The sequence below is a fragment of the Anser anser genome (assembly GCF_964211835.1).
Source record: "Anser anser genome assembly, chromosome: 2".
NCBI classification, from domain to species: domain Eukaryota; kingdom Metazoa; phylum Chordata; class Aves; order Anseriformes; family Anatidae; genus Anser; species Anser anser.
In genome coordinates, this window is record NC_139721.1 from 74770894 (window position 1) to 74796484 (window position 25591).

At 42.3% G+C, this 25591-nt stretch overlaps 1 protein-coding gene across 2 annotated transcripts in view; it reads left to right on the forward strand.

Annotated features, from left to right (window-relative positions):
- Positions 1-25591, forward strand: part of ADCY2 (adenylate cyclase 2) — a 219193-nt gene that overhangs the window by 8406 nt on the left and 185196 nt on the right. For both annotated transcript variants that reach the window (XM_083827173.1, XM_083827172.1), the window contains exon 2: positions 10191-10388. In XM_083827173.1, coding sequence (XP_083683299.1) covers positions 10191-10388 — 198 coding nt within the window. The remainder of the gene's footprint in view (positions 1-10190; positions 10389-25591) is intronic.

Genomic DNA, 25591 nt, shown 5'->3' on the forward strand with positions numbered 1-25591 from the left:
GATAAATAAACCCTAAACTAATGCCAAGTAGAAATGTCTGATTTTCCAGTATCGCTGATGCCCCATTTCCTATGTATGTTTCTGAATTTTTGCTCCTTCATGGAGGAGTGATTTGGCTGAGCTGTATTTCAAGTGTCAGTTAACATTTTGGTCTTCTTTATTTGAAGCTTTATCATCCTAGAAACAATACCCATTAAGGAATTTGAGCCTGATCCTGAAGTCTGAAATGAAGTAAGAAATCTCTTTGCATTGAAGTTGAACTGACAGGCACATGAGAGAGTGGAGCATGTCCTTAGGGGCGTAAACTTTAAGAACTTTTTCTGTCATAAAAATAGCTGTGTTTAGTAAGTAATTGCCAAACCTTTGGAAAACTTGAAAAGTAATTACACAATGACAGTTGTGACTTTTCAATATTAAAACTATTTTTCATGTTACCTTATTATGCTGATATGTAAAATCTGTGGAATATTCTTGCAAAAATGTATCTTTAAAAGACCCAGCAGAGAAATAAGCCTAAGCTTGCCCTCATCTTTATTAAACAGACCTTTAAAACGCACACTGTTTTCTCCTGTGCTGAAGCTCAAATGCTCCATGGTTCAAATTTTGTGATCTTACTTTTAAGCAAGTCCCATCTTGACTAGTTCTTGATTATGGCCAGATTCTCAAGTTACCATGTTGGAAGTGAAGTGGTGAGGGAAAGCTACCATCTAGCTTCAGTTCAACAGTGACAGTCAAAATACGTAACTGGCATCACTGAATGGCTCAAAGGACTGAACCAGGATGTCAGTATTTACGACTTCCGTGGGTCTACATGGATATGAGGAAGGGCATAATTTCACTTTTAATATGTGCTATTGTGCAGTTAAACTGAAAAACGTGTCCTTGAGTCCTGTGAAGTAGTTTACTACCTAAAAAGTTCAGCTGTTTTAAAGATTTAGGAATTCGGAATCAATACATATGAAATAAAGCAAGCAAGGAGAATATGTTGATCACTACACTTACTTTAAAAATAATCTAAATGATATGAGTGGGCACTAATTAGCCTTGTAGCCTGGAATAATCAAAAAATACAAACTTCCACCCACTTTGCTGCTTATTGTCTCAGCCCTCTTCTGAAGGGTACACTTGAGGGAGTAAAGCATAATTAGCTGTCATTGCTCTCTGGGACATGGTTACACGGTTTATCTTCTGTGACTGCCAGAGTCATAGGGTAGGATAATTTTACAAGTGCACAGGCTGTAGCCACTAGTAATGGGATTGGACCATCCTGTTTTTCATAGGCTGTTAAATGTCTTAAGGTGGAAAGCAACTTTTGGTAATTCCCAGCCTGAGAGAAGATTGAGATGGGGCTAGATGGCTGAAAGGCGTGATGGTCCTATTCATGCTTCCTGACAATGTGGGGGCCCTCTGAACCCCAGCTCATTAAATAAATGATTGTAAATACTGACAGATTGTATATGGCATAGTTAACAAGGTGAGAGGTTACAACTCAGTGGAAAATGAATCAAGAGAGAGAAGTGCCAATGTGATAAAATGGGCAAAGCCATTTTAAAAAAAGCCACCACCATGCAGGTTGGGTGCATAGTACTTGCACAGGGCATCTTTATGTATATGAAATTTATGAGCGCACAGCCCGTGATTCTGATAATTATGTTTCTGGTAGTGATCGGTGTCTGTCCTGTACCCCAAGCCATATGATACTGTGGACGTATCACATATGTTCTTGATTACACATTTGCATGCAGGGTGCTCAAACAACATTCGCTGTTGTTCTGGGATGGTCACTACCTTTAAAAATCGTAAGAGGCGTTTCAATGGATAGATGCATTTGTTCATTGCAGAGAAAAGATAACTTACAAACAAACATTAATTAGATATTGATCTAGCCACTGTGCTGTAGCTTTGACCCTTGCAAACCTCTCTTTTGTAGTTCTTTTGTATTAATTTAGAAGTGGTGGTGGTGGTAGGACCAGAATTGTTGGTGGCATTCATAGTGCACCGAGGTGGCATTACGATGTTCTCTCTTGTTTATTCTTCTACTAATGTTCTGGAGTTTGGGTTGCTTTTTAACTGCTGGTGAGCACCACCGTGATGTTTCCTCAGGCCTGCCTATTACAAATGCCAAATATCTCTATTTCTAAGTGTTAATAGTCAACCAAGAGCCTGTTATTCTGTGTACAGAAGTATACTTGGCACTTTTGGGTGGGGGAAACATGTTTTTACAGTTTCAGCTCTTTCTTCTGTAAGCCTAGTTGACCCTTTCTTTTGAACCATACCTGGTTGTGCTGTTTTTATTTTTTCAACATTCTGTGTTCTTGCTTTTTTCTGTTAAAACTTCACACTGATACTTTAGTTTGAGACGGATCCTCTGACGTGTTCCCCCTGTACAGAATAGTCTGGAATGAGAACTACCCCATGCTGAACACACATACAAATAAAACAGAATCTGCTACAGCCTGATCTCTCTGTTCTTTTCAACACCTGGATCACCTGTTTGCTTTTAAGAGTCTTTTAAGCAGGCTTCCAACTCCTAATTAAGTTTCAAATAGAATTTACTACTTGTTTTACACTCTTAAAAATTTCTCAAACTCTTTTATTGGAGTACAATGTTAAGTCTTTATATTAATCCTGCTAAATTTTATGATCCCTTTTATCCCCTCCCCCTTCTTTTTAAAAAAAAATAAAGATAATTTTTAGAAGCTTCTCTGCTTGGCTGTTGAGGCATTCTGGGTTTGTTTTGGTCTTTGTAAGTTATTTGGGAGAAATGATTAGGTTTTGGTCTGAACCTCTGATTTTTTATAGCCATCTACGAAGATTTTAATCTAAAATTCTAGCTCCTGCTTTCAGTTTCAGTGTTTGGGCTCTTTTTTTTTTTCTCCTTTTTTTCTTATTTTTTTTCTTTTTTTTTTTGTTTTTGTTTTTTGTTTATGTCCTTAACAAGCCTCTTGATTGTTATAAAGCAGCCCCTCAACAGTAACATTTTATGACCCAGGTTCTTTCCACCTCTTGAGATCAGATTGAGTGTTTTCTCTTTCTTTATGTGGGTGGTGTTCTTTGTGAGTTTTTTGTTTTGTTTTGCTTTGGTTTTGTTTTTTTTGCTTGTTTGATTGCTTTTTTCAGCTCTTCCATGAAAGACCTGGACAGTAGTCTCAGCTTCTGTCTGCTGATGTGATCCTTAGCCAGTCTAGCTGGGAGTCACTGATGTATCCCTTTGCCTGTTGCATTTCCTTCCTTGGCAGCCTTTCTTTATCTCTGCATTTCATAGAACCTCATATAGTTTCCATTCTGATTTGGTTATCAGTCCCCTAGGTCATTTATTTTGATAAGCCTTTGCTGTTCAGCCTAGTATTTTGGTTCGTAGGGACTTTATGCTATTGGTTGATTCTCCTAGATTATTGTGTTTTAGCTCCTTCAGTCCCTGCTGAATTATGGCTTTGTCTTTTCTGTGTAGTTTCTACCTGGAACAGCAATATTCTGCTGATGGTCTTTTTTCCACTAAGTTTTCAGTAAGTCTACTGTGTAAATAATGTCATTTTAGCAACAGACATTTTATTTCTTCCATCTTCTTTCTTAGGCTTTTAGTGTTTGTATAGAAATGTGTGTACCTTCATGTGGCTGTTTGATTTCTCTGCAAACTTCTTAAAAAGTGAGTCTGCATGTTATGGCTTTTTTTTTTTTGCCATTTCCCTCCTGCGTAAGTTTAATCAACTTCTGTCCTTTCCTGTAGTTGAGAATTACGGGTTCTCTGTGACATTACTGCTTCTCTTAAACCATGTACTGTGTTCCCGTAACCTCTTCAGTTTGAATGTTTTCCTATGACCTTTGAAGTGCCAGCAAAATCACTTTTTTTCTGGTTTAGATTAAGTTCAGCTACCTTCTAGAGGCTCCTTCCCTATGCCTAAAGTTTCCCTGGTTTCATCAAACTGCCTCTTTAATACAATTTCAGCTGCTTATTGTACCCGTGCTTGTCAGCCTATCTTGTTCTGGGAACATTAATGAGAGTGCCACCATAGTTCTCTGCTTCTCCACTAGCAACAAGTATTCTGCCTTCAGGACTTTCCTCCTAGCCTTCCTTATGTTACTGTTATTTGCACAGCCCATGGCCTGTGACTGTTCCTCAGCACCTCCAAGGATCACACCCAGACCTTCTGTGAGGTCTGATGTTTGCATTAGGCAGGGAAGTCTGTGATCTCTGGTATTTCCACTATTCCTGTGACAATCATTGCTACAACATTGAAGCAGGTGAGCTTCCTTCGTAACTATTGGGCAAACCTGGCAAAATTCGGATGCAATTGTTTTGTAGCGAGTAAGAGAGGAGAAGAACAACAACTATATGCAGTTGAATTCACGAGGGACCCACTGGCAAAAAGTTGTCGGTGCTGCAGTCAAGCACGTAGGTGGCCACGAGGATGTTCATGATACCTATGTGGCTGGTCAGTGTGTTACCACCATTAGTGCCTCTCTGCTAACTAGGACAGACAGTGTAAAGTCAAAGAGTCGTTCCTGTTGTTTTCAGCAGCATTACTGCACTGGTGCAAAACGCCAAGCTTCTCTTACGGGGAGATTTTATAGTACCCATTGTTCATGATTTTGAAGTTGGAGGAAATGCTCGAGGTGATCAAAATGTCACCTGGAGGATCTGAATGAAGTCTTGCTGCAGCAGTAATGTCCCAATGTACTAACAAACAGAAAATGATCCAGAAACTGGTCACAAATCCGGAACTACTTCTTGCTGGCTGTATATACAGTCACAGGGCAGCTTGGCATCTGAAAAGCCAGTCAGAATTACATGATCCGCGGACTGCCAGCCCAGCTGCTGACAAGCGAGCAGTCAAATATCCCCGTGTGCTAACAGCAAGTGTAGGCTGCACGTCAGACTCATTAATAGAGAAGTGAGTTTCTCAAGACAACAGACTCCATGCAGCAACTGGATGTTCGGTCTGATGCTGTTACCATTGATCTAGCAGGCACAACAGGGAACGCTGAACCAGAGGGAAAAGTCTCAGGCATGCAGTTACATAGGGCCGTAGTGAAAATCAAGAGCTTTGCCAACACGAGCTTCAGGACAGTTTGATTAAAAAGTACAGTTCAATTAATTTGCTGCTACTGTTCATAAACATGCTGCACAGAGCTCAATGAGAGATTAATAGAATAATAATAAAAAAAAGCACATGAGAAAGCTTCTAACCAGGCAGCTAAGCAAGAAGCACAAGCAAAGTGCTGTGCTCTGAAAGGTAAATGGTAGGCACGAAAGGCAGAGGAGTTTTTCTGAGCTGTGGATCCAGAAAATACCATGTGGTCGTGGAAATGGCATCTGGCCTTAAAGACACTGCCATTTCTGAAGGGAGGATGGTGATGAAATTGATGGAAAAAAAAGTCTGAGATGGCCAGCCAAACCTTTTCAGTTGTCCTCACTGATGAAGTTATAAATGAGGTAGTACAGCTCTTTGGCCAGGAGCAGAGAGCAACACCTCCCAGAAAAAAAGGAGATTTTTCCAGCTCTCTAGCAGATGGCATCCAGTGCAGTCAGCCATAAGCAAGTTCACTAACATATAAAAACATGGGATAAGAGTCACAAGTAGCCAGAAGAGTTCTGCAGATTTTAGCTTTGTAGGGAACTATTTCTTGAGAACTGAAATGCTGTCTGTTTCTATGAAGAGAAGGGTGATGACATGTCCTCTGAAAATCGTTGTAGCTCTCTTTCTCTCAAGTCCTGGAAAAGGCTTTACAGGAAAAATGGCCAATTTTTGCTACAAAGGTAACTAAACAGATTCTTTCAGTCACTCTGCTTAAAGGAAGGTATTCTATTTTGGTAAAGAGGTCAGTGAGATAATCTTTGAGGCCTACTTTGTTTTTTTCTTTTATTTTTTTTTAACTCAGCACTTTTGACAATTTGCATGAAATCTCAGATAGTTTTAGTGTTTGAAGAACATTGCTCTTTTTTTGCATTTAGAAAATGTTTCACTGATCTCAGCAAAAAGTGATTTTAGTAATGATTTAATACAGAAAATGGTTTGAGTTAATTCCGACCAAGTATGTGGTATTTCATATCCCAGCAGGTGCCTGCTGTATATAGACTGCTGTCAAATTCCATTACATGAAAAGAATAAAGGAGAAAGTATCAAAAGAATGAGAGAGACCATGGGAGAAGATTTTATGCTGAAATTGGTGTTTTAAATGCTTGTTTGTTCATTTTTACAGAGTACTTTATGAAGTCGTGTGGCTTATATAAAACAGTGAATTGCTCTACAGCAGCTCTGCTGTTTAAAATTGAACAGAAGGCATACCATTATCTGGAAAAAGAAGGAGAAGGATGGAGGATGAGAGAAGGTGGTGTTTTTTGGAAAGATGAATGAAAGTGATTCTTCAGATTTTAGTGGTGATAACAAGATTGTTACGTGCTTCTTATGAATTTATGGGGGTTGGAAAAATTTCTAAGGGTAGACTTTTTAATTTCTTCAGTAATTAAAAGACAGCAAGATAGCAAACACTGAGGAAGATAGAGCTGTCAGGCAAGATCCATGTATCATAGGTTTAGCCATTATGTTCATAAGTGTCATGCTGATACTTTAATTCCATTACCTCTGGTGTATTTTAATTTCTGAGACTAGAAATGAAAAAAATAAAAGGAAAGCGTTTTTTTTTTTTTTTTTCCTGTCCTTGGGAAATGGTTAGGCAAATGAAACATTTAACCTTCAGGATTTGTCTTTGCACCTGACTTCACCTTGTAACATGCTAAACACAGTGATGATTGCAAATATTGATCTGGAAGTTACATGCTTTAAATGTCCTGCTCTTGAAGGTACAATTTCATGAATATTTAGCTTCTCTGGAGTAATAGAAAAATATTATTAGAAGTTATTTCCAAAATAAAATCCTGCGTCACACAGTCTGCCTCTGTTGACCTAAACCTAACATATATCAAGGCTTTCTGGAAAGGATTAAGGTTGTAATAACAATTGTTTTCTCATACATATTTTCTTTACCTAAAGTATACTCTATCCTGTCTTTAAATTTATGTTTTACTTTAGATACACAGTGTATGGTAAAATGTAAGCACCTAGGGCTAGCAGAAGCTGGTGGTTTTGTAGTCAGCTCAGTTAGGTGAAGAGCCACTGAAGTCGGTGATCTCTTTCATTTACATGTGATGAGGAACTTAAACACTACGATCTGTTCTTTTTTCAGCATATTTTTAAACCAAAACAAAACTGCAAAATTTTGCAGTAGGCAACATAAGAAGGGGAGAAACTAGAAAAAAAGTTTTCATTTAGTGATCAAAATGTCTGGCCCAGTTAAGTGTTGAGGTCAGTGTACTCTTAAAAAAATATTTTTTTGACTGATTAGCTGTTAATTTGGAGCAAACATTTTGATAGATTGATCTAATGTTAGCACATATATATAAATATTTAACTGTATGTGTGTACATATGCTCTAAACTGAAATCTAAATATTGTTTGCTTGTTACAAAGCAAGATCATCCTAGAAAGCAACGTATATACATATATTACATAAATAGAGAAGAATATTGTCTAAGCGCATATGGCTATTCATGCCATATATATTTGTAGCATGATTTTTATCAATGGAATATCAAATTATCCTCATTAAAATGATTGTTTTTTCTTAATCGTGGCTTCCTTCAGGAGCTTGTGGATTCCTCTTCAGGGCTGCAACCCTGACTGTGTGATGGACAATACAAGGAATGCAGTGCTGACCTGCCACAGGTGAAGGGTCAGATTTCTCTGACTGTGTCACAGGAGTTTTGCAATCCCACCTGGAAGTTCAGAAGTCAAAGGTTTAAGTTAAATGCTTTTGATGTAATCTGGGCTGACACTGGTTGTGACATTACTAAATCATTGCCATGACAATTACGGAAACAAACTTCAGAGATGGGGATGAACAAAACCCACAGACTTTAGCAACATAAATCAGCAGCTCTTGTTATTACTAGTTAGGTTGGATATTTTGTCTGTTACTATGCAGGATGACATCCACCTTACTTCATGCAGCTCTGTGCTCATGCAAACACTTAGCTCTGTGCCTAGCGTTAAGCTCATGAGTTTGTTTTCAGTGAGACCATCTGAGTGCTTAATATGTGCATTTAATATCTGGAAGATTTTAGTGCTTGCATTTCAGAGTTAGCATCATGACTTACAGTTTCTTGATTCTTTTGCTTATACCCTGATCAGTTGCAGTGATACTTGGTTAAATGTGTGACTTTGTAAATTTAAAAGGGAAGAAAGAATAAAGACAACTGAAAGATGAGCTGCCTTCTGTCAGCTCTCTGAAGTGACTGCAAGGGCTGGTTTCAGAGCGTGGAAAGCAGAAGAAAAATGTGGGTTATGGGAAACTGCTGCTGCAGCTTAGTTCTTGCCGTCAAAAACAGAAAAAGGAAAGTTAGCTTAAACATGTTGTTTGAAAGGTGAGAAAGTGTTAGCTCTAAAAAGTGCTGCCGGGCTTTCTCTTCGACTTTTTGGTGATACATGAGGCACGGTACAGGAGAGATAACCTGCAGCCTGCCCGATCAGGCGTAGGCTTTGATAGCGGCGTTTCCCTGGTCTTCCAGCAGCCAGGGCACTGGTCGCCCTGGTCTTGGAGCCGTATGGCTGATGGCTAATGGTGCAAGCCGCATGGCGTAGCAGCTAATGAGCTTGGCAGAAAGTCAGTCAGCGCCTCTGCTGGCCTGCCAAAGTCCAGAGTCTGTGGGTTGACGTTCGGTTACATGCTTGCCTGGGTCCGTGGCTTCTGAAGCTCTGCTAGGTGAAGGTGTGGGTGCGCTCCTTTGGAGTGGGCACACACGCCCGAGGCAGTGAGCAAGCGTGGAAGTGCTCAGCACATGTGCACTCACAGGCACAAGCCCAGGAGTTTGAGGAGAAGGAGGTGAAAGATTCCTGCAGCACATGTGTCTCCCTATAGACAGCAGGTTGTGTAACTTGTCTTTTACTGAGGTATGAAAGAAAAATAAATAAATGCTGAAACACTGTTTTGTTTGTTTGTTTGTTTTGCTCTACCTCTTGTACACAAATAAGAAAGAAAAAAAATAAAAAATATTTTAAGTAAAACTTTAAGCAAATCACCAATAAGTAAAATGTATCAGGCACTAAGAAAGCAACTACAAAACTAGGGGAAAGGAAATGCTGCTTCTTTGTGCTTAGATGTCTTAAAAACCAGCAAACGGGTACTTCAGATCGTCCCAAACATCTCACCAGCATGAGAGGTGGGTACAAAGCCTTTCTGCATGTGGTGTGAATTTGTGGAGGGTTTTACTGTTACAATAGTGTCATTTGGGGTCTGCTTTTGCAATCTTTTTTTCTTCTTCCACTAGTTGCTGTTAGAATTCCTAACAGCTGCCTGAACCAATGAAGATTGTACAACCAAACTTTGATACAGTGCTGTTTTACTTCAGCCAGGGATACCTTTGAACAAATATAGTAATATAAAAATAAATATGTATTCTTTGTTAATGCGTCTATCGCTAGATGATTTAAAAATATTAGTGTAGTAACTATGTGGGTTCTGTAAATAAATTCAGTTCTTGTTTATTCTGAATCTCATTTCCAGTTAGGTTCTAGTCCTTGCTCTGTGTGTTGCTTACACATTTCAAAGTAAGCAGTTGCTAGGAAAAATGTGCATATGTAGTCTAGAGCACATCCTTACAGATGAATGCTTCAAACAGAAGCAAGATGTATAGTGCCTGGTAGATATCACTGTCAGAAAAATAAGGCTGTTGTGGACTTAGGGACGCAGTGTCGATTTGGGAAGCATTTTGACAGCTGCATTCTTCAATGGAGATGCTGGAATTTCACCTGCAAACCACAATGACCACAGAAATCTTTTGAAATCTGGAGCAGAGAGCCTACCCTGCTTCTGCAGATTTTAATTCGCTTAGTCCTTCAGGCCTAGCACATTACTGTCGTGTGAGTTAGTTTTCTTAATCTGCTTCAACTACTATATTTCTTAATTCAGCAAAAGAAGTAGTAGGGTGGTTAATAGTTGTTTATGAAGTTAGTACTTCAAATCAGAGCTTCTTACAGTGAAAGAAATCCTATTTTGATTCATATCACTTGATATTTGATTCATATTATCATGTCTTTCTGAGATCTGTGTGCAGTCAGTTAAGAGTATCTTGTCCTTGTCTGACCTTTAAGTACATCAGTTTTTAACTCCCTTTTATTTTCCTTTGTTTCCAGGAAATTGAAGACCACGTGGCATTTTTAATAACTGTTCCAACAGCCCTAGCAATTTTTTTTGCTATATTTATCCTTGTGTGCGTAGAACCTGTCTTCAAGAAGCTGCTCCGTATATTTTCGCTGGTGGTCTGGGTATGTCTGGTTGCCATGGGATATCTCTTTATGTGTTTCGGAGGAATCATCTGTCCCTGGGACCAGGTAAGACTGTTGTAATTATTACTTTTACTTCCACTGGCTAGATTTCCAAGAGCCGTTCTATGCAAAAGTATCAACATTAATTTTTTGTGGGACATCTAATAAAATGTTTTTGTGACCAAGTGTTTGCATGCTAAGACTTCCAGCATCTGTTTTATAAATGATAAAAAGATGTGTATGCTTAAGGTATGGAGGATTTTACATTTACAATTTAAGCTTCTTGGGATAATGAACATTTGATTTCAGTCACCAACTTCCTTGTATAATGAACGTTTGATTCTAGTGACCGATTAACATGTCGGAAGTGCTAGTTTTATTCAAGACCATCTTCAGCTTAAGGTGTTACTGCTCTCAATTTAGCAGTCTTCAAGATGTTCTCTTGCAACGCATGAGGAAAAAGGATTGGGAGCTTCCTATCTAGAGAAATACATGAGTACAGAAACAGTGAATTACCCTTAACATTTAAAAAAAAATTAAAGAAGACAAAGAAAAGGTATAGTTGTCTCTTAATAGCAGCAGTTTTGAAATATTAATAAATGGTGTGTAATATCCAGAGCTGTTCCTGATAGATTCTTCTGTATTCTGCTCTATCCTTTTCCTTTCCCCTCTACATGGAAATGCTCCTGAAATACTCACTGTAAAACTCTTTATAGGGTGGAAGAAAACTATAATATATATAAGAAAACTATAGTATAATATAAATGTGTCCTCTGAAAATTCTGTGTTGAGCATCAGTTTGGTATAACCTTTAAATTGCAGTGTGCTATCTGGGATGCCTTCTAGGTCTTTAAGATAAACCTGAAACAATTTCTCTTACTTGTTATTTGGATCTTGCAGAGACTTATGTAAATACTGAACTTTAAGTATGCAACTAGTTCCTATGAAGTCCTTGATTCAAATGATTTAAATTGCTGATGTATGTTGTTAATATTAGTTAAGGAGCCCTTACCTCTGTGAGTGATTCTATATTTTCTTTTTCTTGGAAGTTTCAGGGATTAATTATCTGTGAATCTGGTTTTTTTTGTTTTTTTTTTTTTTTAAGTATTTGGAACTACCAAACCAGGCCACGCTTGAATGTGATTAAAAGAAAATTAGAACGTGCAATATTTTTCTCTAGATGCAGATTTCACCATGGGTGTGCCTGTATCTATGTGATATCAAGTCTAGGTACTTCACATGGTCTTACTTTGTTGTTTTATTTATTTTTATCTCCAGATGTGGGATGTCATGCTAGAATATTTCAAGCTTTCAAGCTTAGATGCATATATTTAATTAGCCATGTTATCTTTTCATTGCAAATTCTACAGAGTTTCATTTTGTTATTTGAGAGAGATGATAATGATTTTCGAAAGCATGTGGCATGAAAGAGATCTAAAATGGATTCTGCAGTTGCAGTCTTGGTGTTGTGTTTAGGCAGTCAAGGTGGTTTGTCCTGCCCTGCTTCTTTCTTAGGGAAATAGAGGCATTCCCATAGCACCGGAGTGACCTGGCTGGCCATCTGCAGCAGGAAGGGCTGCAGAGCTCTTGGGAGAGGCATCGTCCTCGAGCAGGTTGCCACGACACAAGTGGTCGGATGTTTCAGTCTGTTCCTTGGTTGGCATGCAAGAGTCGCTTGGAAAGAGGACCTCTGGGAGCGAGCAGTGTTGGTTGATCTGCCCACAGCAGCCCCTGTCTTTGCCTTGCGCTGTGCTGGGGGCAGGCAGGGCTCTTCCAGACAGCACTGTCCGTACTCCCAGACCCCGCTGTCCATACGTGGCTTAGCTGGGCTGTGCCATGTGCTCATCCTCTGCCAGGAGAGGTGCTGGGGCAGGGTTGCCCTTGACCACTTCTAGAAGACAGATGTCTCAGGGCTCCCTGCACTGGGACGGTTTGCTGCCCCAGAATAAATTTTCATCCTTCGAATAGCAGTGCTGTCTTGGTGTTTGCTTCTGTAGGCATTCTTTTACCTACTGTCAGTTAAGAGTAACCTACAGAAATATGGAAATCTTTCTGGGAGTTTGACATCTTACACAGCAGGCTAATACCCAGTTTGATGAAAAAAAAAAACAGCCAGTAGTACAATACCGCTGTGTATTCCTGTAATGTTGGTGTTTTGATTGCTCTGAATCAGGACTATGTAGGTCAGTAATCAGTGTTCTCCCCTATAATTATATATGAAAGCAAATCTTCCTTGGGGATTACTGACAGATTCTTTCTTAAAGTTTTACATTTTGTGAATTTAAAACACATTTTTCTTGATTTATTAGAGTCTTTTTCTTGTTTCTTTACGCTTTTTATGAAAGAAAAGAAATATGAAGTAAAATTTAAATTAGTTCTGTTTCAAATATATCCTTGTCAAATAACTAATTGGAAAATGATCAAAATAATAATAAAAAGAACCAGTTCATGTACAATTTTTTACTAAACAGGTGGTTTACTTTCATTTTCTTCAAACTACAGCCTAACTTTTGTTCTGGCCTAGCAGAGTTTAAAAATACTCTTTTCATCATATCTTTCATGTCTTCTGAATCCTGAGCTTGTTAAAAATATGGAATTTCTTAATTCCATATTCCATATTCTTAAACTAGTAACTGCCGAAAGATAAATTTCCTGCATACCATAGTTTATAGAAAGAATGTGTTGTTTTCTCATTTGTGCACAACCTCCTCCCCTAACTCAAAAGACAACCCTGTATCCTTTGTTTTTTTTGGCTTGATGATTTTAATGTTCCTTTTGGCTGTTTTTAAGTGGTAAATGCCAATTTTCTCTGTTGTTGAAGGTACCTCAGGTGTGAACTTTTGCTGCTTTTATTTATAATGAAAATACAACTTTGGAGAGACTATTCTAGTTATGAACTCAATATATATTTAATGCAGAGCAGTTCCCCCTGTGCCTGGAGGCACATAGCTCAAATAACTTTCATGAACAATGGAGGACTGAAAATGAGGCGGCCGGTCAGCGCCATTGTTTTGCGTTAAGAGTCCTGTGGGCTGGTATGAAATAAGTGCAAATCATAATTGGTTTCAGCTTGCTTTTGTTGTCCCTGCAGACCGCTTTTATCTGTCTGCATTTCCTTGTCTCTTGTTCAGCTGCAGCTACAGCTTTGGAGAGAAAGCCATTATCAGGTGTGGATCTGGCCGCATTTTGAGGGGGGTAGCAGGCGGCTGCAGACTCTTGCTTCATCCCTGGGGCCTGTCTGCAAGCCCTGTACTGGATCCTTAATTGCCTGCTGAGCCTGATCCAAAGGCTGTAGCTGGCACTCAGCTGCATGGGAGTAATCATGAACCCATCCATGAGCGGAGACAATTTGCAGGATGTTTGCATTATCAACCTTACCAACTAACTTAACTCCTCAATTAGCACCAAGCTCTCTCACTCCTCTTTATGGATGGTGAAGAGAAGCAAGCACAGCGAGAGAGAGATGGAGAGAGTACCACCTAGGCAGTGGGTGGCTTTACATGGAGAAATTAGGGCAATGGTGGCAAATGCCCTTGGTACTTGACAAACTGTCATTATAAAGTGTGGCTGCCCTCTCTCACTGCTGTCAGTCTGAGACTGCCAGACTTGGCAGTGGAGCCTCCGGTTTATCCTGGTGGCCCAGGGAACTTGGGCATTTTGATAGAGTCTAAACACACGAGACTGAATTACAGCCCAATGGAGGGAGGCTGGGCTGTCTCTAGGAGGTCTGGCAGGAGTCACAGGGCACCTAGCTGGAGTTGGTAGGAAAGAAGCAGAGCAAAGGAAGTCACGTAATGGCTGTGAGAGAGTTATTGCCTCCTGGCAGGTCTTTCCAAATCTAAGATGTGAGTGATAATGTGTGGGGATGGTTTCAATGAAGAAAGACCCCAGGAAGATGTTTAGAAAGGTCTGTGCCACCGTCAGTAGATGGTGTGTTTGGTGGAAAGCCAATATTGCACAGCAGGCAAGCTGAGGAACCAGTGCTGATGGAGAAGGGTGATCTTGTTGTGTTAGGACTTCAAAGAAAGATTCTGCTTTCTAACAAAATGTAAATCCAGTACCTATCTGTAAAGTTACATGCCAGAGGATGAATTTAAATTACTTTCCTCTTGTCTCACTGACAGTATAGTTATTGTACAACAGTTGCCTTTCTGTGTCATCCTTTGACATGTGTAATACTTCCTCAGCCTTTTATACAGGGTGTGTGTAAATATGTCATAGCTCATTGATATCAAAGGGTAAGAAGAGCTCTTAAGGCATACAGTGGATGGTAAAAAAAAAAGAGGGTAATTATACAGCATTATGCTAGTCTAATGAATTCTATCATTGCTGGATTTTGGTATTCAACTCTATTTAGTTATAAATGCACAGCCCAGGCACCAGATGTGTTCCTCCATGTCTATATTCAGTTACAGCAAAGAAATTACTTCAAGCAGGATTTGACACTTCTGATTTCCAAAAAAAAATTATCCATGGAGTGATGTGTTTAGAATATATGTTTGGCTATTTTATTCTAAACGCTACTTTTTAAGCTGAACCTAGAGGGCTTCTTTGTTTTGTTTTAGTGTGTTTAGAATAGAATAGAATAGAATAGGATAGGATAGGATAGGATAGGATAGGATAGGATAGGATAGGATAGGATAGGATAGGATAGGATAGGATAGGTTTACTTCAGATGGATGGGACCTTCAAAGAACATGTAGTCCAACTTCCTGACTACTTCACGGCTAACCAAAAGTTAAAGCATATTACTGAGGTCACTGTCCAAATGCCTCTGGTACATGGACAGGCACGGGGCATCAACAATGACAAGCATGGGGGTTGGAACTAGATGATCTTTAAGGTCCCTTCCAACCTGAGCCATTCTGTGATCAACCACCTCGCTAGGAAGCCTGTTCCAGTGTTTGAACACCCTCATGGTAAAGAAATTTTTCCTCATGTCTAGTCTGACCCTCCCCTCGTGCAGCTTTGTGGTGTTCCTGCTCCTCCTGTCATTGGTGACCAGGGAGAAGAGACCGACGCCTCCTTCTCCACTTCCCCTCCTCAGGAAGCTGTAGAGAGCAGTGAGGTCACCTCTTGGCCTTCTTTTCTCCAAGCTAGACAAGCCAAGTGTCCTTAGCCTCTCCTCATCGGAGTTGTTGTTAGGAGTGTTGTTATGGAGGAGGTGTTGTTGTGGAGTGGTTGATTTCAGGCCTCGGAACTCCACTGATGTACAAAGTGCAGGCCAAATTTTCACTGTTGGTACTGTGTTCAGTTTTGGGCCCCTCACTACAAGAAGGGCGTTGAGGCCATGGAGCGTGTCCAGAGCAGGGCTGCGAAGCTGGTGAAGGGCCTGGAACACAAGTCCTGTGAGGAGCAGCTGAGGGAACTGGGGTTGTTTAGTCTGGAGAAGAGGAGGCTCAGGGGAGACCTTGTTGCTCTCTACAGCTACCTGAAAGGAAGGTGTGGGGAGCTGGGGGTCGGCCTCTTCTCACAGATAACCAGTGATAGGACTAGAGAGAATGGCCACAAGTTGTGCCTGGGAATGTTTAGGTTGGAAATTAGGACACATTTCTTCTCAGAAAAAGTGGTCAGGCATTGGAACGGGTTGCCCAGGGAAGTGGTGGAGTCACCGTCCCTGGGGGTGTTCAATGAAGGGTTGGACCTGGTGCTTAGGGACATGGTTTAGTGGGTGACATTGGTGGAAGGGGGACGGTTGGACTAGATGATCTTGGAGGTCTTTTCCAACCTTAATGATTCTATGATTCTATGATTATTATTCTCATTTTCTTTGATATTCTCTTGGCATCTGAGGATATCAGTGGGGCCACTGCCTGCTTGAGGGCTCCTGAGGCAATGTGGGGCCTGTGCCTCTGAGTGAAGATGTAGAGTTGCGTTTAGAGGTGAGCAAAGTGAATGGTGCAGAACCGGAGAGGTGTGTGTGTGCCTTTGGCAGGTCTGAACTCCCAGTTGCACAAGACAGCTGTGTCTGTGGCAAGCTGGATGTGTTCATGGAAAAGAAAGAACATTTTTTTGCACTGAATTACTTAGGGCCTCATTTCCACACCTTGCTTGGGACCTTCATTACCTGAAGTTGGCCCTGCTGTAAATTACTAATAAAATGTGCAGTTAAGCAGTGCCAAAACAGTTAGATGTTTGAGAAGGAGAACAGGATGGGTGCCAGTGAAGTTCCTGCAGCTCAGGAAATCATGGATGAGTTATAGTGAACTATGCAGAGGGCTCAAGATCTGGAGTAGGAGGAGGCTTGCCACTTTTTCAAGCTCAAGGGTAATCAGACCATCCTGAGTGAGGAACTATATCTTGCAGGATCATGGTTTAATAGTCACCTGAAAAAGGACATAAGGAAAACCAGGTAGTTTGTTTGAAAAGGTGAAAATAATTGTGCTTTAGGAATAGGTGTGATAGAAAAGGAAGAAACACAGAATCCACAAGTTACAAGTCCTATCTGCAGTGATATCAGAGGAAGGAGAAGAACAGATTATTTTTATATTAATATTCTTTTTTTTTTTATATATATAGACATATGAAGGCACAGGCTTAATAGCAAGACATTTTAATGTGTTTGTCAAGTCTGGTATGGCTATATCTGTATATAAGACAGGAAAAAGCTGAGCTACTAAAGACCTGCCAGCTTGTCATTAAAATCAGTAATATGGTAGATTAATATAGTAAAATCGTGTGTGGAGCCTGTGAAAAACCCTGTTAGCATAACTAATATGCCATTGTTAACCTTTGGTATGTGATGGCAGCATGTTCGAGGAAAGAGAACTGATTTCTTTTTTAAGTAGGGAAAGCAGTTTTATAAAAAAAATAAAATCTGTTTTAGTGCCAAATGGTAAACCAGAAGGAAAGCTAGAGGAGATGGGAGTTATCAAAGTAACTGTAAATATAGGCGAACGGAGATGGCAGCTGGGGCGACTTCAGAGAGCATCAGACACGAGGAATATTGCTGGTTCAATTTCTTGGGGAGCTCTCTGGGGAATGATTGCCTTTATTAGTGCTTTTGGCAGTGGTGGGGCAACAGAATGTCACTGCTGTAATGAAGGTTGTTGATGGCACAGCTAAGAGTCCTAAGACCGCAGAGGATCAGGATGTTACAGGGGAAGAACAGCATGACCTTGAGGACTGAAGTAATAGCAACTAGATGAAATTTAATAATACAAAGTGCTAGGTGTCTGCATTTGGGAACTAACAGCAGAAATTTCAGCTATAGGCCAAGAGATCATCAGCAGAAAATGAGCAGGGACAAGCAGCATCAAGAGGAGGTGCATTAGTTGGTCATTTAGTCATTATGGTATGCGTCCATAAAAGACTCAGTTACGATGGCAAAATGTCCAGATAAGGCACTGATGAAACCTCTCCTGGATCACTATGTATATTTCTGGTCACCTGCATGCGAAAAGATAAACTGAAACTGCAACAAATGAAGCAAGTGATATCACCAGGACAAAGGAGAGAGCCTGTTTTGTGAGAGAATTTGATTTGGGTATAGAGGAGCAGAAGAGAAGAACGCTGAGAGTGGTGTGACTGCCATCTACAGATAATCTCTGGTTGTAAACACCAGGCTGGAGAAGAAGGTACTGAAGGTCTGTTTACACACAAGCACACACACACACACACACAAATGAAATTTAAGCTCAAAATTGGAATAAATCCCTTAGCCACTAGAGCACTGAGTTTGTGGAGTGGCTTTCCAGACAGGATAATAAGCATTAAACTAATTAATTGGTTTTACGGTGGAATGCTATGTTGAGGACTGGCTCGCTGCGCGTAATCACATTGATATTATACAGCTGCAAGATAAGGAAATGGCGGATTACCGCACCCAGCTGGTCTAGAGAAACAAGAGCAAAGACACGTACGCAAGGCTTGTCTGGGAACTCTTGTGAAAAATCCCAGGCAATTAGAAACAATGATAGTAGAGGGCATACTGCCCTGGGAGTTATAGTTAGATTAGCAATGGGAACTAGCGGATAGAAGAATGCGGAACTAACAGATAGGGCAGTAGATAACGCTTGCCAATAAGGAGCTTGGCTTTTGCAATATGTATGAGCTAATTATCCTGTACACGATAAAAGACAATTGAGCTATCCATTAAAGCTGAAGCATACTTAACACTCATATTGAGCGTTTGTGTCTTCCCTCCGTCGACAACAAATGGCGCCCGAACAGGGACCTTGCTGGACGAGAACCCTGAACGAGTAAGCCGGTATACGGAGTACAAGGGGAAAGCCGGTTCTGACTACGTAACCCGGAATCCGCGGAACATAAGATTGGGGCGAGCAGAAGGCGACTCGGGAAGAGCGCCCGGGACGAACCCATAGCGGGTCCCGCCGGAACGCCGCGAACGGAAGCTTTGTACGGGGGCAACGGCACCGTGAGTAAGCATGGAGAAATAAGCGGCAATTAATTTACTTAAGTGCTTTTTAGAAAAGCGTAAGACACGCTTTGCACGGGGGCAACGGCACCGTGAGTAAGCATGGAGAAACAGGCGGCAATTGATTTACTTAAGTGCTTTTTAGAAAAGCGTAAGACGCCAGATATAGATTGTCATAAAGAATTACAGGGGTTAGTGGCCTATGGGGTGGCGAAGGGCTGCTTTGTTAACCCTGACACATTGTTTGAGGAGGATGAGTGGCGTAAGTTTGGTGATATATTGTTTGAGGAAATGATTAGTGAGAATAAGACGGCTAAGAAGCTGGCAAAACCATGGCGGGCTGTTACGAACGCTTTAACGATATATCGGGTAGAGCAGAAAGTGGCAGCCGCTGCGACACAGCGGCTGCGCAAAACGATGAGGGCGGATGAAGAGACCAATCCGTACCCCCTCCCTCCATCAGTCCGGCAATTCACTATGAAAGCCCCCGGGGGAGGGGAGGAGGGAGCACAACCCAGTGCGCCTCCTCAACCCCCGGCCCCCGGGGGAGGGGAGGAGAGAGCACAACCCAGTGCGCCTCCTCTACCCCCGGAAACTCCCGAGGAAGAGGCGACAGGGGAAGGGAGAAATAAGAATCCATTTTTAGAAGATATGAGGATCGAGTCAGGAGGGTCGGAGAGGGCAGGACTTTGGGCAAAGATTGCAGGGGAGGCGTTGCGTGAAGGCGATGTCGGGGCGGCGACAGAGCTTGTAGGCGCCTTCCCCGTAGTGTACTCTCCGCCCAACGCCCAGGGCCAGACAACTGTTACTATGACGAATCTGGATTGGAAAATTCTGACCCAATTGCGTGCCACGGTAAATGAGTCAGGAATACGTGGGGAGCCAACAAAACAGATGTTAGACTATCTGTGGTCCACTAATGTGTTGCTCCCCGGCGACATTCGTAATATTATGAAGCTAATACTGACGCAGCATCAGATTCTGCTGTTTAATGCCCACTGGCAGTCAGTTTGTCAGGAGGCAGTTGCGGTGCAGCGCCAGCCCGGAGATCCACTACACGGGGTCACGCTGGATGAGCTCTTGGGGGTCGGTGCATACAATCGCTTGGAGGCCCAGGCTCTAATGGGGCCGGATAAGGCAAAAGCTGCCATGACACTAGCTAGGATGGCACTGGACCAAATTAGAGAGCCTGGAAGAATGCCCTCCTATATGTCCATCAAGCAAGGGCGAGATGAAGCGTTTGGAACCTTTATTGATAGGGTTGCCGCAGCTATACAGGTAGCTGGGTTACCCGAATATCTCAAGGGCCCTATTCTTAAACAATGTGCCCTTCAAAATTGTAATCAAACTTCTCGAAACGTACTAAATACGCTGCCCAGTACTTGGACTATAGAAGAGGCTCTTGATAGATTATCGCAAATACCAATAGGTTCACAGGCCCTTTTGGTCGATGCCATCCGCAAGGTAGGAGAGAGTATCAGTCAGGGATTGCAAGCTAGTCAGTCGCAAGTATTTGCCGCCCTTGCCCCCCTGCAAAGTAGGAAAGGTCCTCGCTCATCAGGGAGACCTGCACTACGTTGCTATCGATGCGGTATCGTGGGCCATATGAAGAGGCAGTGCGGGACAGCGAACGTGTGGTGCCCTCATTGCCAATCCAACTCGCACAACGAGACCGTCTGCCGGAGGAAGGCCCAGGGAAACGGGAGGGCCAGCGGGAACCGCCGCCCCGCGACGACACAAAAAGCGGCTTTCCCCTCAACGGCGACAACAACGACGGGGAGTCCGGCCAAGACAAACCCCTTTACCTCCAGCCAGCCACCGGAGGGAGCCTCGGGTTGGATTTGGCGACCGCAGTGAATGTGACTCTAATGGACAGCAAACCTGTTACAGTGAAAACAGGTGTCATGGGACCTGTAAAAATCGATAATCAACCTGTTGGCGCACTTTTGATTGGACGTTCATCAGCAACGTTGAATGGGGCTTTGGTGTTAACGGGCCTTATTGACAAAGACTTTACCGGGGAAATACTAATTATGGTATCGGCCATGTTCCCTCCTTTGCATATACCAAAGGGAACCCGATTGGCTCAATTGGTGCCTCTGCCACACTTGACAGCAAAGGTTCCCCCGCTGCATAGTCAACCGCGACGATCGAGAGCATTTGGATCAACAGGAGGAATGGCAATGTTAACAATAGGGTTGAAACAGAGGCCCCGGAAAACGGTTGACGTGGCATATGGGGACGAGACCATAAGAGTTGAGGCACTATTGGATACCGGAGCCGATGTTTCCATTATAAGTACACAACAATGGCCGCCACATTGGCCGGCCAGAGACACAAACACTACCATCAGTGGAGTTGGTGGCATGACTTTTGCGAAGCGCTCGCCGCTGTTGCGGATCACCATAGGTGAAAAATTAGTTACCTGCACCGTATCCGTCTTACCACTCCCCGATGGGGTGCACGCACTGATCGGTCGAGATATACTGGCGCAGATGGGAATGGTGCTGACATCGGACGGCTACCCTTTATAAATACGGCCATTGCTTGGACTTTCCCAATCCCCATCAGGTGGAAGATGGAACAACCTGTATGGGTTGAGCAATGGCCACTAAAAAGGGAAAGTCTAGTCCAGGCACATGCCCTGGTAAAGGAACAGTACTCTCAAGGACACTTGAAACTATCTGTTAGCCCATGGAACACCCCTATTTTTATAATAAAGAAGAAGTCGGGGAAGTATAGGCTGTTACATGATCTCCGAGCCGTCAACAAACAGATGTATGACATGGGGGCCTTGCAGCCTGGTCTGCCTAACCCATCCATGATACCTGAGGGGTGGGCTCTGCTGATTATAGACTTGAAAGATTGTTTTTTCACAATTAAGCTGCACCCCCACGACACCCAAAGATTCGCATTTACCCTCCCCGCCATCAATAGGGAAGGGCCTGATCAGCGATTCGAGTGGACAGTGCTGCCGCAGGGAATGAAGAACTCGCCCACGCTATGCCAGATATATGTGGACGCGGCGCTCCAGCAACTACGGCAACAATGGCCTCAGGTGATAGTGTATCATTATATGGACGACATCCTGATGGCACAACCAACCCCTTTTACATCGCAGCAGAAAGATCTGTTACGGGAACATTTAAATGAAGCAGGCTTGATCATTGCATCAGAAAAAATACAGGAAACTAGCCCTTGGAAATACCTTGGGTGGCACATTACTGACGCCTGCATCCAACCACAAAAAATATCTATACAAATGGACATTAAAACTCTTAATGATGCCCAAAAACTGTTGGGAGACATTCAGTGGGTACGACCAGTTGTGGGAATTCCAAACGAATTGCTGAATGTGCTGCGCCCTATGCTGAAAGGCACGGATCCAGCAGCACCTGTCTCGGTAACACCAGAACAGCAAGCCACAATTCAACAAATTGCCTCCATGATTGCATCACACACAGTCCAGCGCCGGACAGAAGGGCTGCCGCTCGATCTTACAATACTATGTGGCTCCCAATATTTAATGGGAGCTATCACCCAGCAACAATTAAAAACGGGGGAAAAGGGGCCGGAAATAAAAGTCCTGGAATGGTTGGCACCACCACTGCAGCCAAGAAGAACAATACAAGAAAGAGTTTTTTCGCTCGCGGAGCTTATAAAAAAGGGGCGCGAACGGGTGTTACAGATAGACGGTACCCCGCCTAATACAATTTGGGTTCCAATTAGGCAAGGCGATTTAGAATGGTATTTGCGAAATTCGCCAGAGCTCCAGGCCGCGTTACTGCAAGATGGAACCGAGATTGTGGCGAAGCCCCTTCCATCAGCAACTTTGGCATGGATGCAGAACCAGCGTTGGCTTGTCACACCAAAGAGATCGACTGAACCTTTGCCCAACGCTGTTACGGTTTTTACGGATGCTGGGAAACGGTCACGTACAGCAGCAATTACCTGGAAAGAAGGGACTGAATGGCACCAACAGACTCTACAAGCTATACTAAGAGACTCTTTACAGACCTTGGAACTTTATGCTGTTGTCTGGGCATTTTTAAAATGGAAAGATGCCCCGCTGAATGTTGTCTCAGACTCACTATATGTTGTGGGAATTGTTAGTCGCATTGAAGATGCGAGTCTGCGGGACATTAAGAATAAACGCTTGGCGGAATTATTGATAAGTCTCCGACAAGCCATAAATCAGAGGACAGAGGCCTACGCAGTCATCCATATTAGGAGCCATCAGTGGGAAGGAGGCCTAGGGGAAGGCAACGCCCGAGCTGATCGATTGGTGGCGGGCATTGCCGGAGAGGCACCTTTATCTCAGTTCTGTAAAGCTAGAGAAGCCCACGCTACGTTCCACCAGAATGCTAAAGGACTCGCTCAGGCATACCGTATTTCTAGAACAGATGCTCAGGCGATTGTGAAAGCCTGTCCTATTTGTAGTCACCATAATATGGGACTAGGAATAGGAGTGGGAGTGAACCCGCGAGGCCTGAAGGTCAATGAGGTTTGGCAGATGGACGTAACTCATGTAAACAGTTTTGGAAGGTTAAAATATGTTCATGTTACGATTGACACATATAGCCATATGATCTGGGCAACACCACAGTCCGGAGAAAGAGCACGGGATGTCCGACGACATCTTACATGCTGCTTTGCAGTTATGGGGGTGCCCGAAACAGTTAAGACAGATAATGGGCCAGCGTATGTAAGTAAAGGCATGAAGACCTTTATGGATCAATGGGGTATCAGACATATTACAGGCATTCCACACTCGCCGACGGGGCAAGCGATTGTAGAAAGGGCAAATCAAACACTCAAGCAATATATTGATAAATTTAAGGACATTATGGACATCAGAGAGAGACTGGCGAAAGTTTTGTTTGTTCTTAACTATCTGTGTGTGTTTGGTGAGACTGACGAACCCCCCGCGAAAAGACATTATCCTGCAGGTGATAGACATAATAAACCGAAATTGCAAGTACGGTACCGGGATATGAAAACGGGCCAATGGTTGGGACCCGTGGATATCATATATATAGGTAGAGGTTATGTTTGTGTCTCTACTCCCTCAGGTCCAGTGTGGGTGCCTAGCCGATGCGTGAAGCCTGCACTCCAGGAAAATGGATCCAGAGAACGAAATGCTGATTTTGACTCTGCATCTAGTGCTTCTGATCCACCTAGCACAAGGACTCACGCAGATTGAGCTGCCACACGTGCTCCTTATTGCAATGCATCTCTTTACTGTCACTATATAAACTATAATAGCATCCTTCCTTGCGCCAGGAGCCGCTCTGCTCGGCTGTGGGATCGACTGTGGAACGGACGCCCCTAGGTGCACCCCGAGCATTTTTTCCTCGGAGGGGTCTCCACTCTCAGCCGCTCACCACGGGAGCAGACAAGGACCTCCTGAAGCTGCACACAAATTATTTTAAGTGATATTGTCTTGTGGTATGAATGAGAAGTGCAGGAGGCCTCTCTGCGTGATTGTGTGATTGTGTGATTGTGTGATTGTGCTGTGCGAGTAAGAAGCAGTATCGCTGCGAAGCAACATTCCTAGCGCTTAGTGGCTTGTTGACTGATGTAGATTTTAGTAGGCATACTACTTTACAATCGTAGTTCTGCATGAGATTTTTGACCCTGTTGCTTATTGTACCTTGCTTATTGCAGTGTGTGCGGTGATTGATAGAAAAATCTATAGAAAGCTTTTGGTTTAAAATAAAAACGGGGGAATTGTTGAGGACTGGCTCGCTGCGCGTAATCACATTGATATTATACAGCTGCAAGATAAGGAAATGGCGGATTACCGCACCCAGCTGGTCTAGAGAAACAAGAGCAAAGACACGTACGCAAGGCTTGTCTGGGAACTCTTGTGAAAAATCCCAGGCAATTAGAAACAATGATAGTAGAGGGCATACTGCCCTGGGAGTTATAGTTAGATTAGCAATGGGAACTAGCGGATAGAAGAATGCGGAACTAACAGATAGGGCAGTAGATAACGCTTGCCAATAAGGAGCTTGGCTTTTGCAATATGTATGAGCTAATTATCCTGTACACGATAAAAGACAATTGAGCTATCCATTAAAGCTGAAGCATACTTAACACTCATATTGAGCGTTTGTGTCTTCCCTCCGTCGACAACAATGCTATCCTTTTTTTAAGAGTCATTCTGTGTATTCAGTAGCAGGGAAATAGACCAGTGATCCAGGAGCATTGTTTTAGTCCCCTAGTCCTATACATTACTTACATCCTGGGGACTAGCGAACTAGTCTAAATGAAGATTTACTTTGTACCTGAAATGTATACCAAAACTAAAGAGATGGATTTTCTGAGTTATAAAAGTTCATGGTTTTTTATTATTTAAATGTCTTTTATCCTTCCAGAGTTCTTCTGGAGCAGTAGTCTTAAAAAATATAATTTCAGGGTATAATAATCTAGCTATATTTCTGATCTCTTCAGGCAATTGTTGTAAGTCTTATGAGAGAGGTTTGATGTAATATGAACCAGAAGAGACTGAATGTTTCCTACACCTTTATCAGAAGAACCTTATGAAACCTTAGTTTTCTGCTAGTTTATTTTTCTTTACTCCATTTCCTTTAGTGATTTTTCCATCTCAAATCATAAAATTAAGTACAAAGGCTGAACTGATTGCAGATTTCATCAAGATTATTACATAGCTTATGTGCATTGTGATGTTTACTGTGCAAGTCATGTGATTCAATTTTGCTAAGGAAAGCATTAACGTAGCTCCATAGAAGTACAATAAAAACATATGTCTCAGATAAATATGCAAAATTGAATGTGGCAAGCTTTTTCCTCTGTGATGGGAAAGAACACTTATCAATAAATCTGTTAATGTTTCCGAGAGTACTGAAACCAAGCAATTCAAATTTCA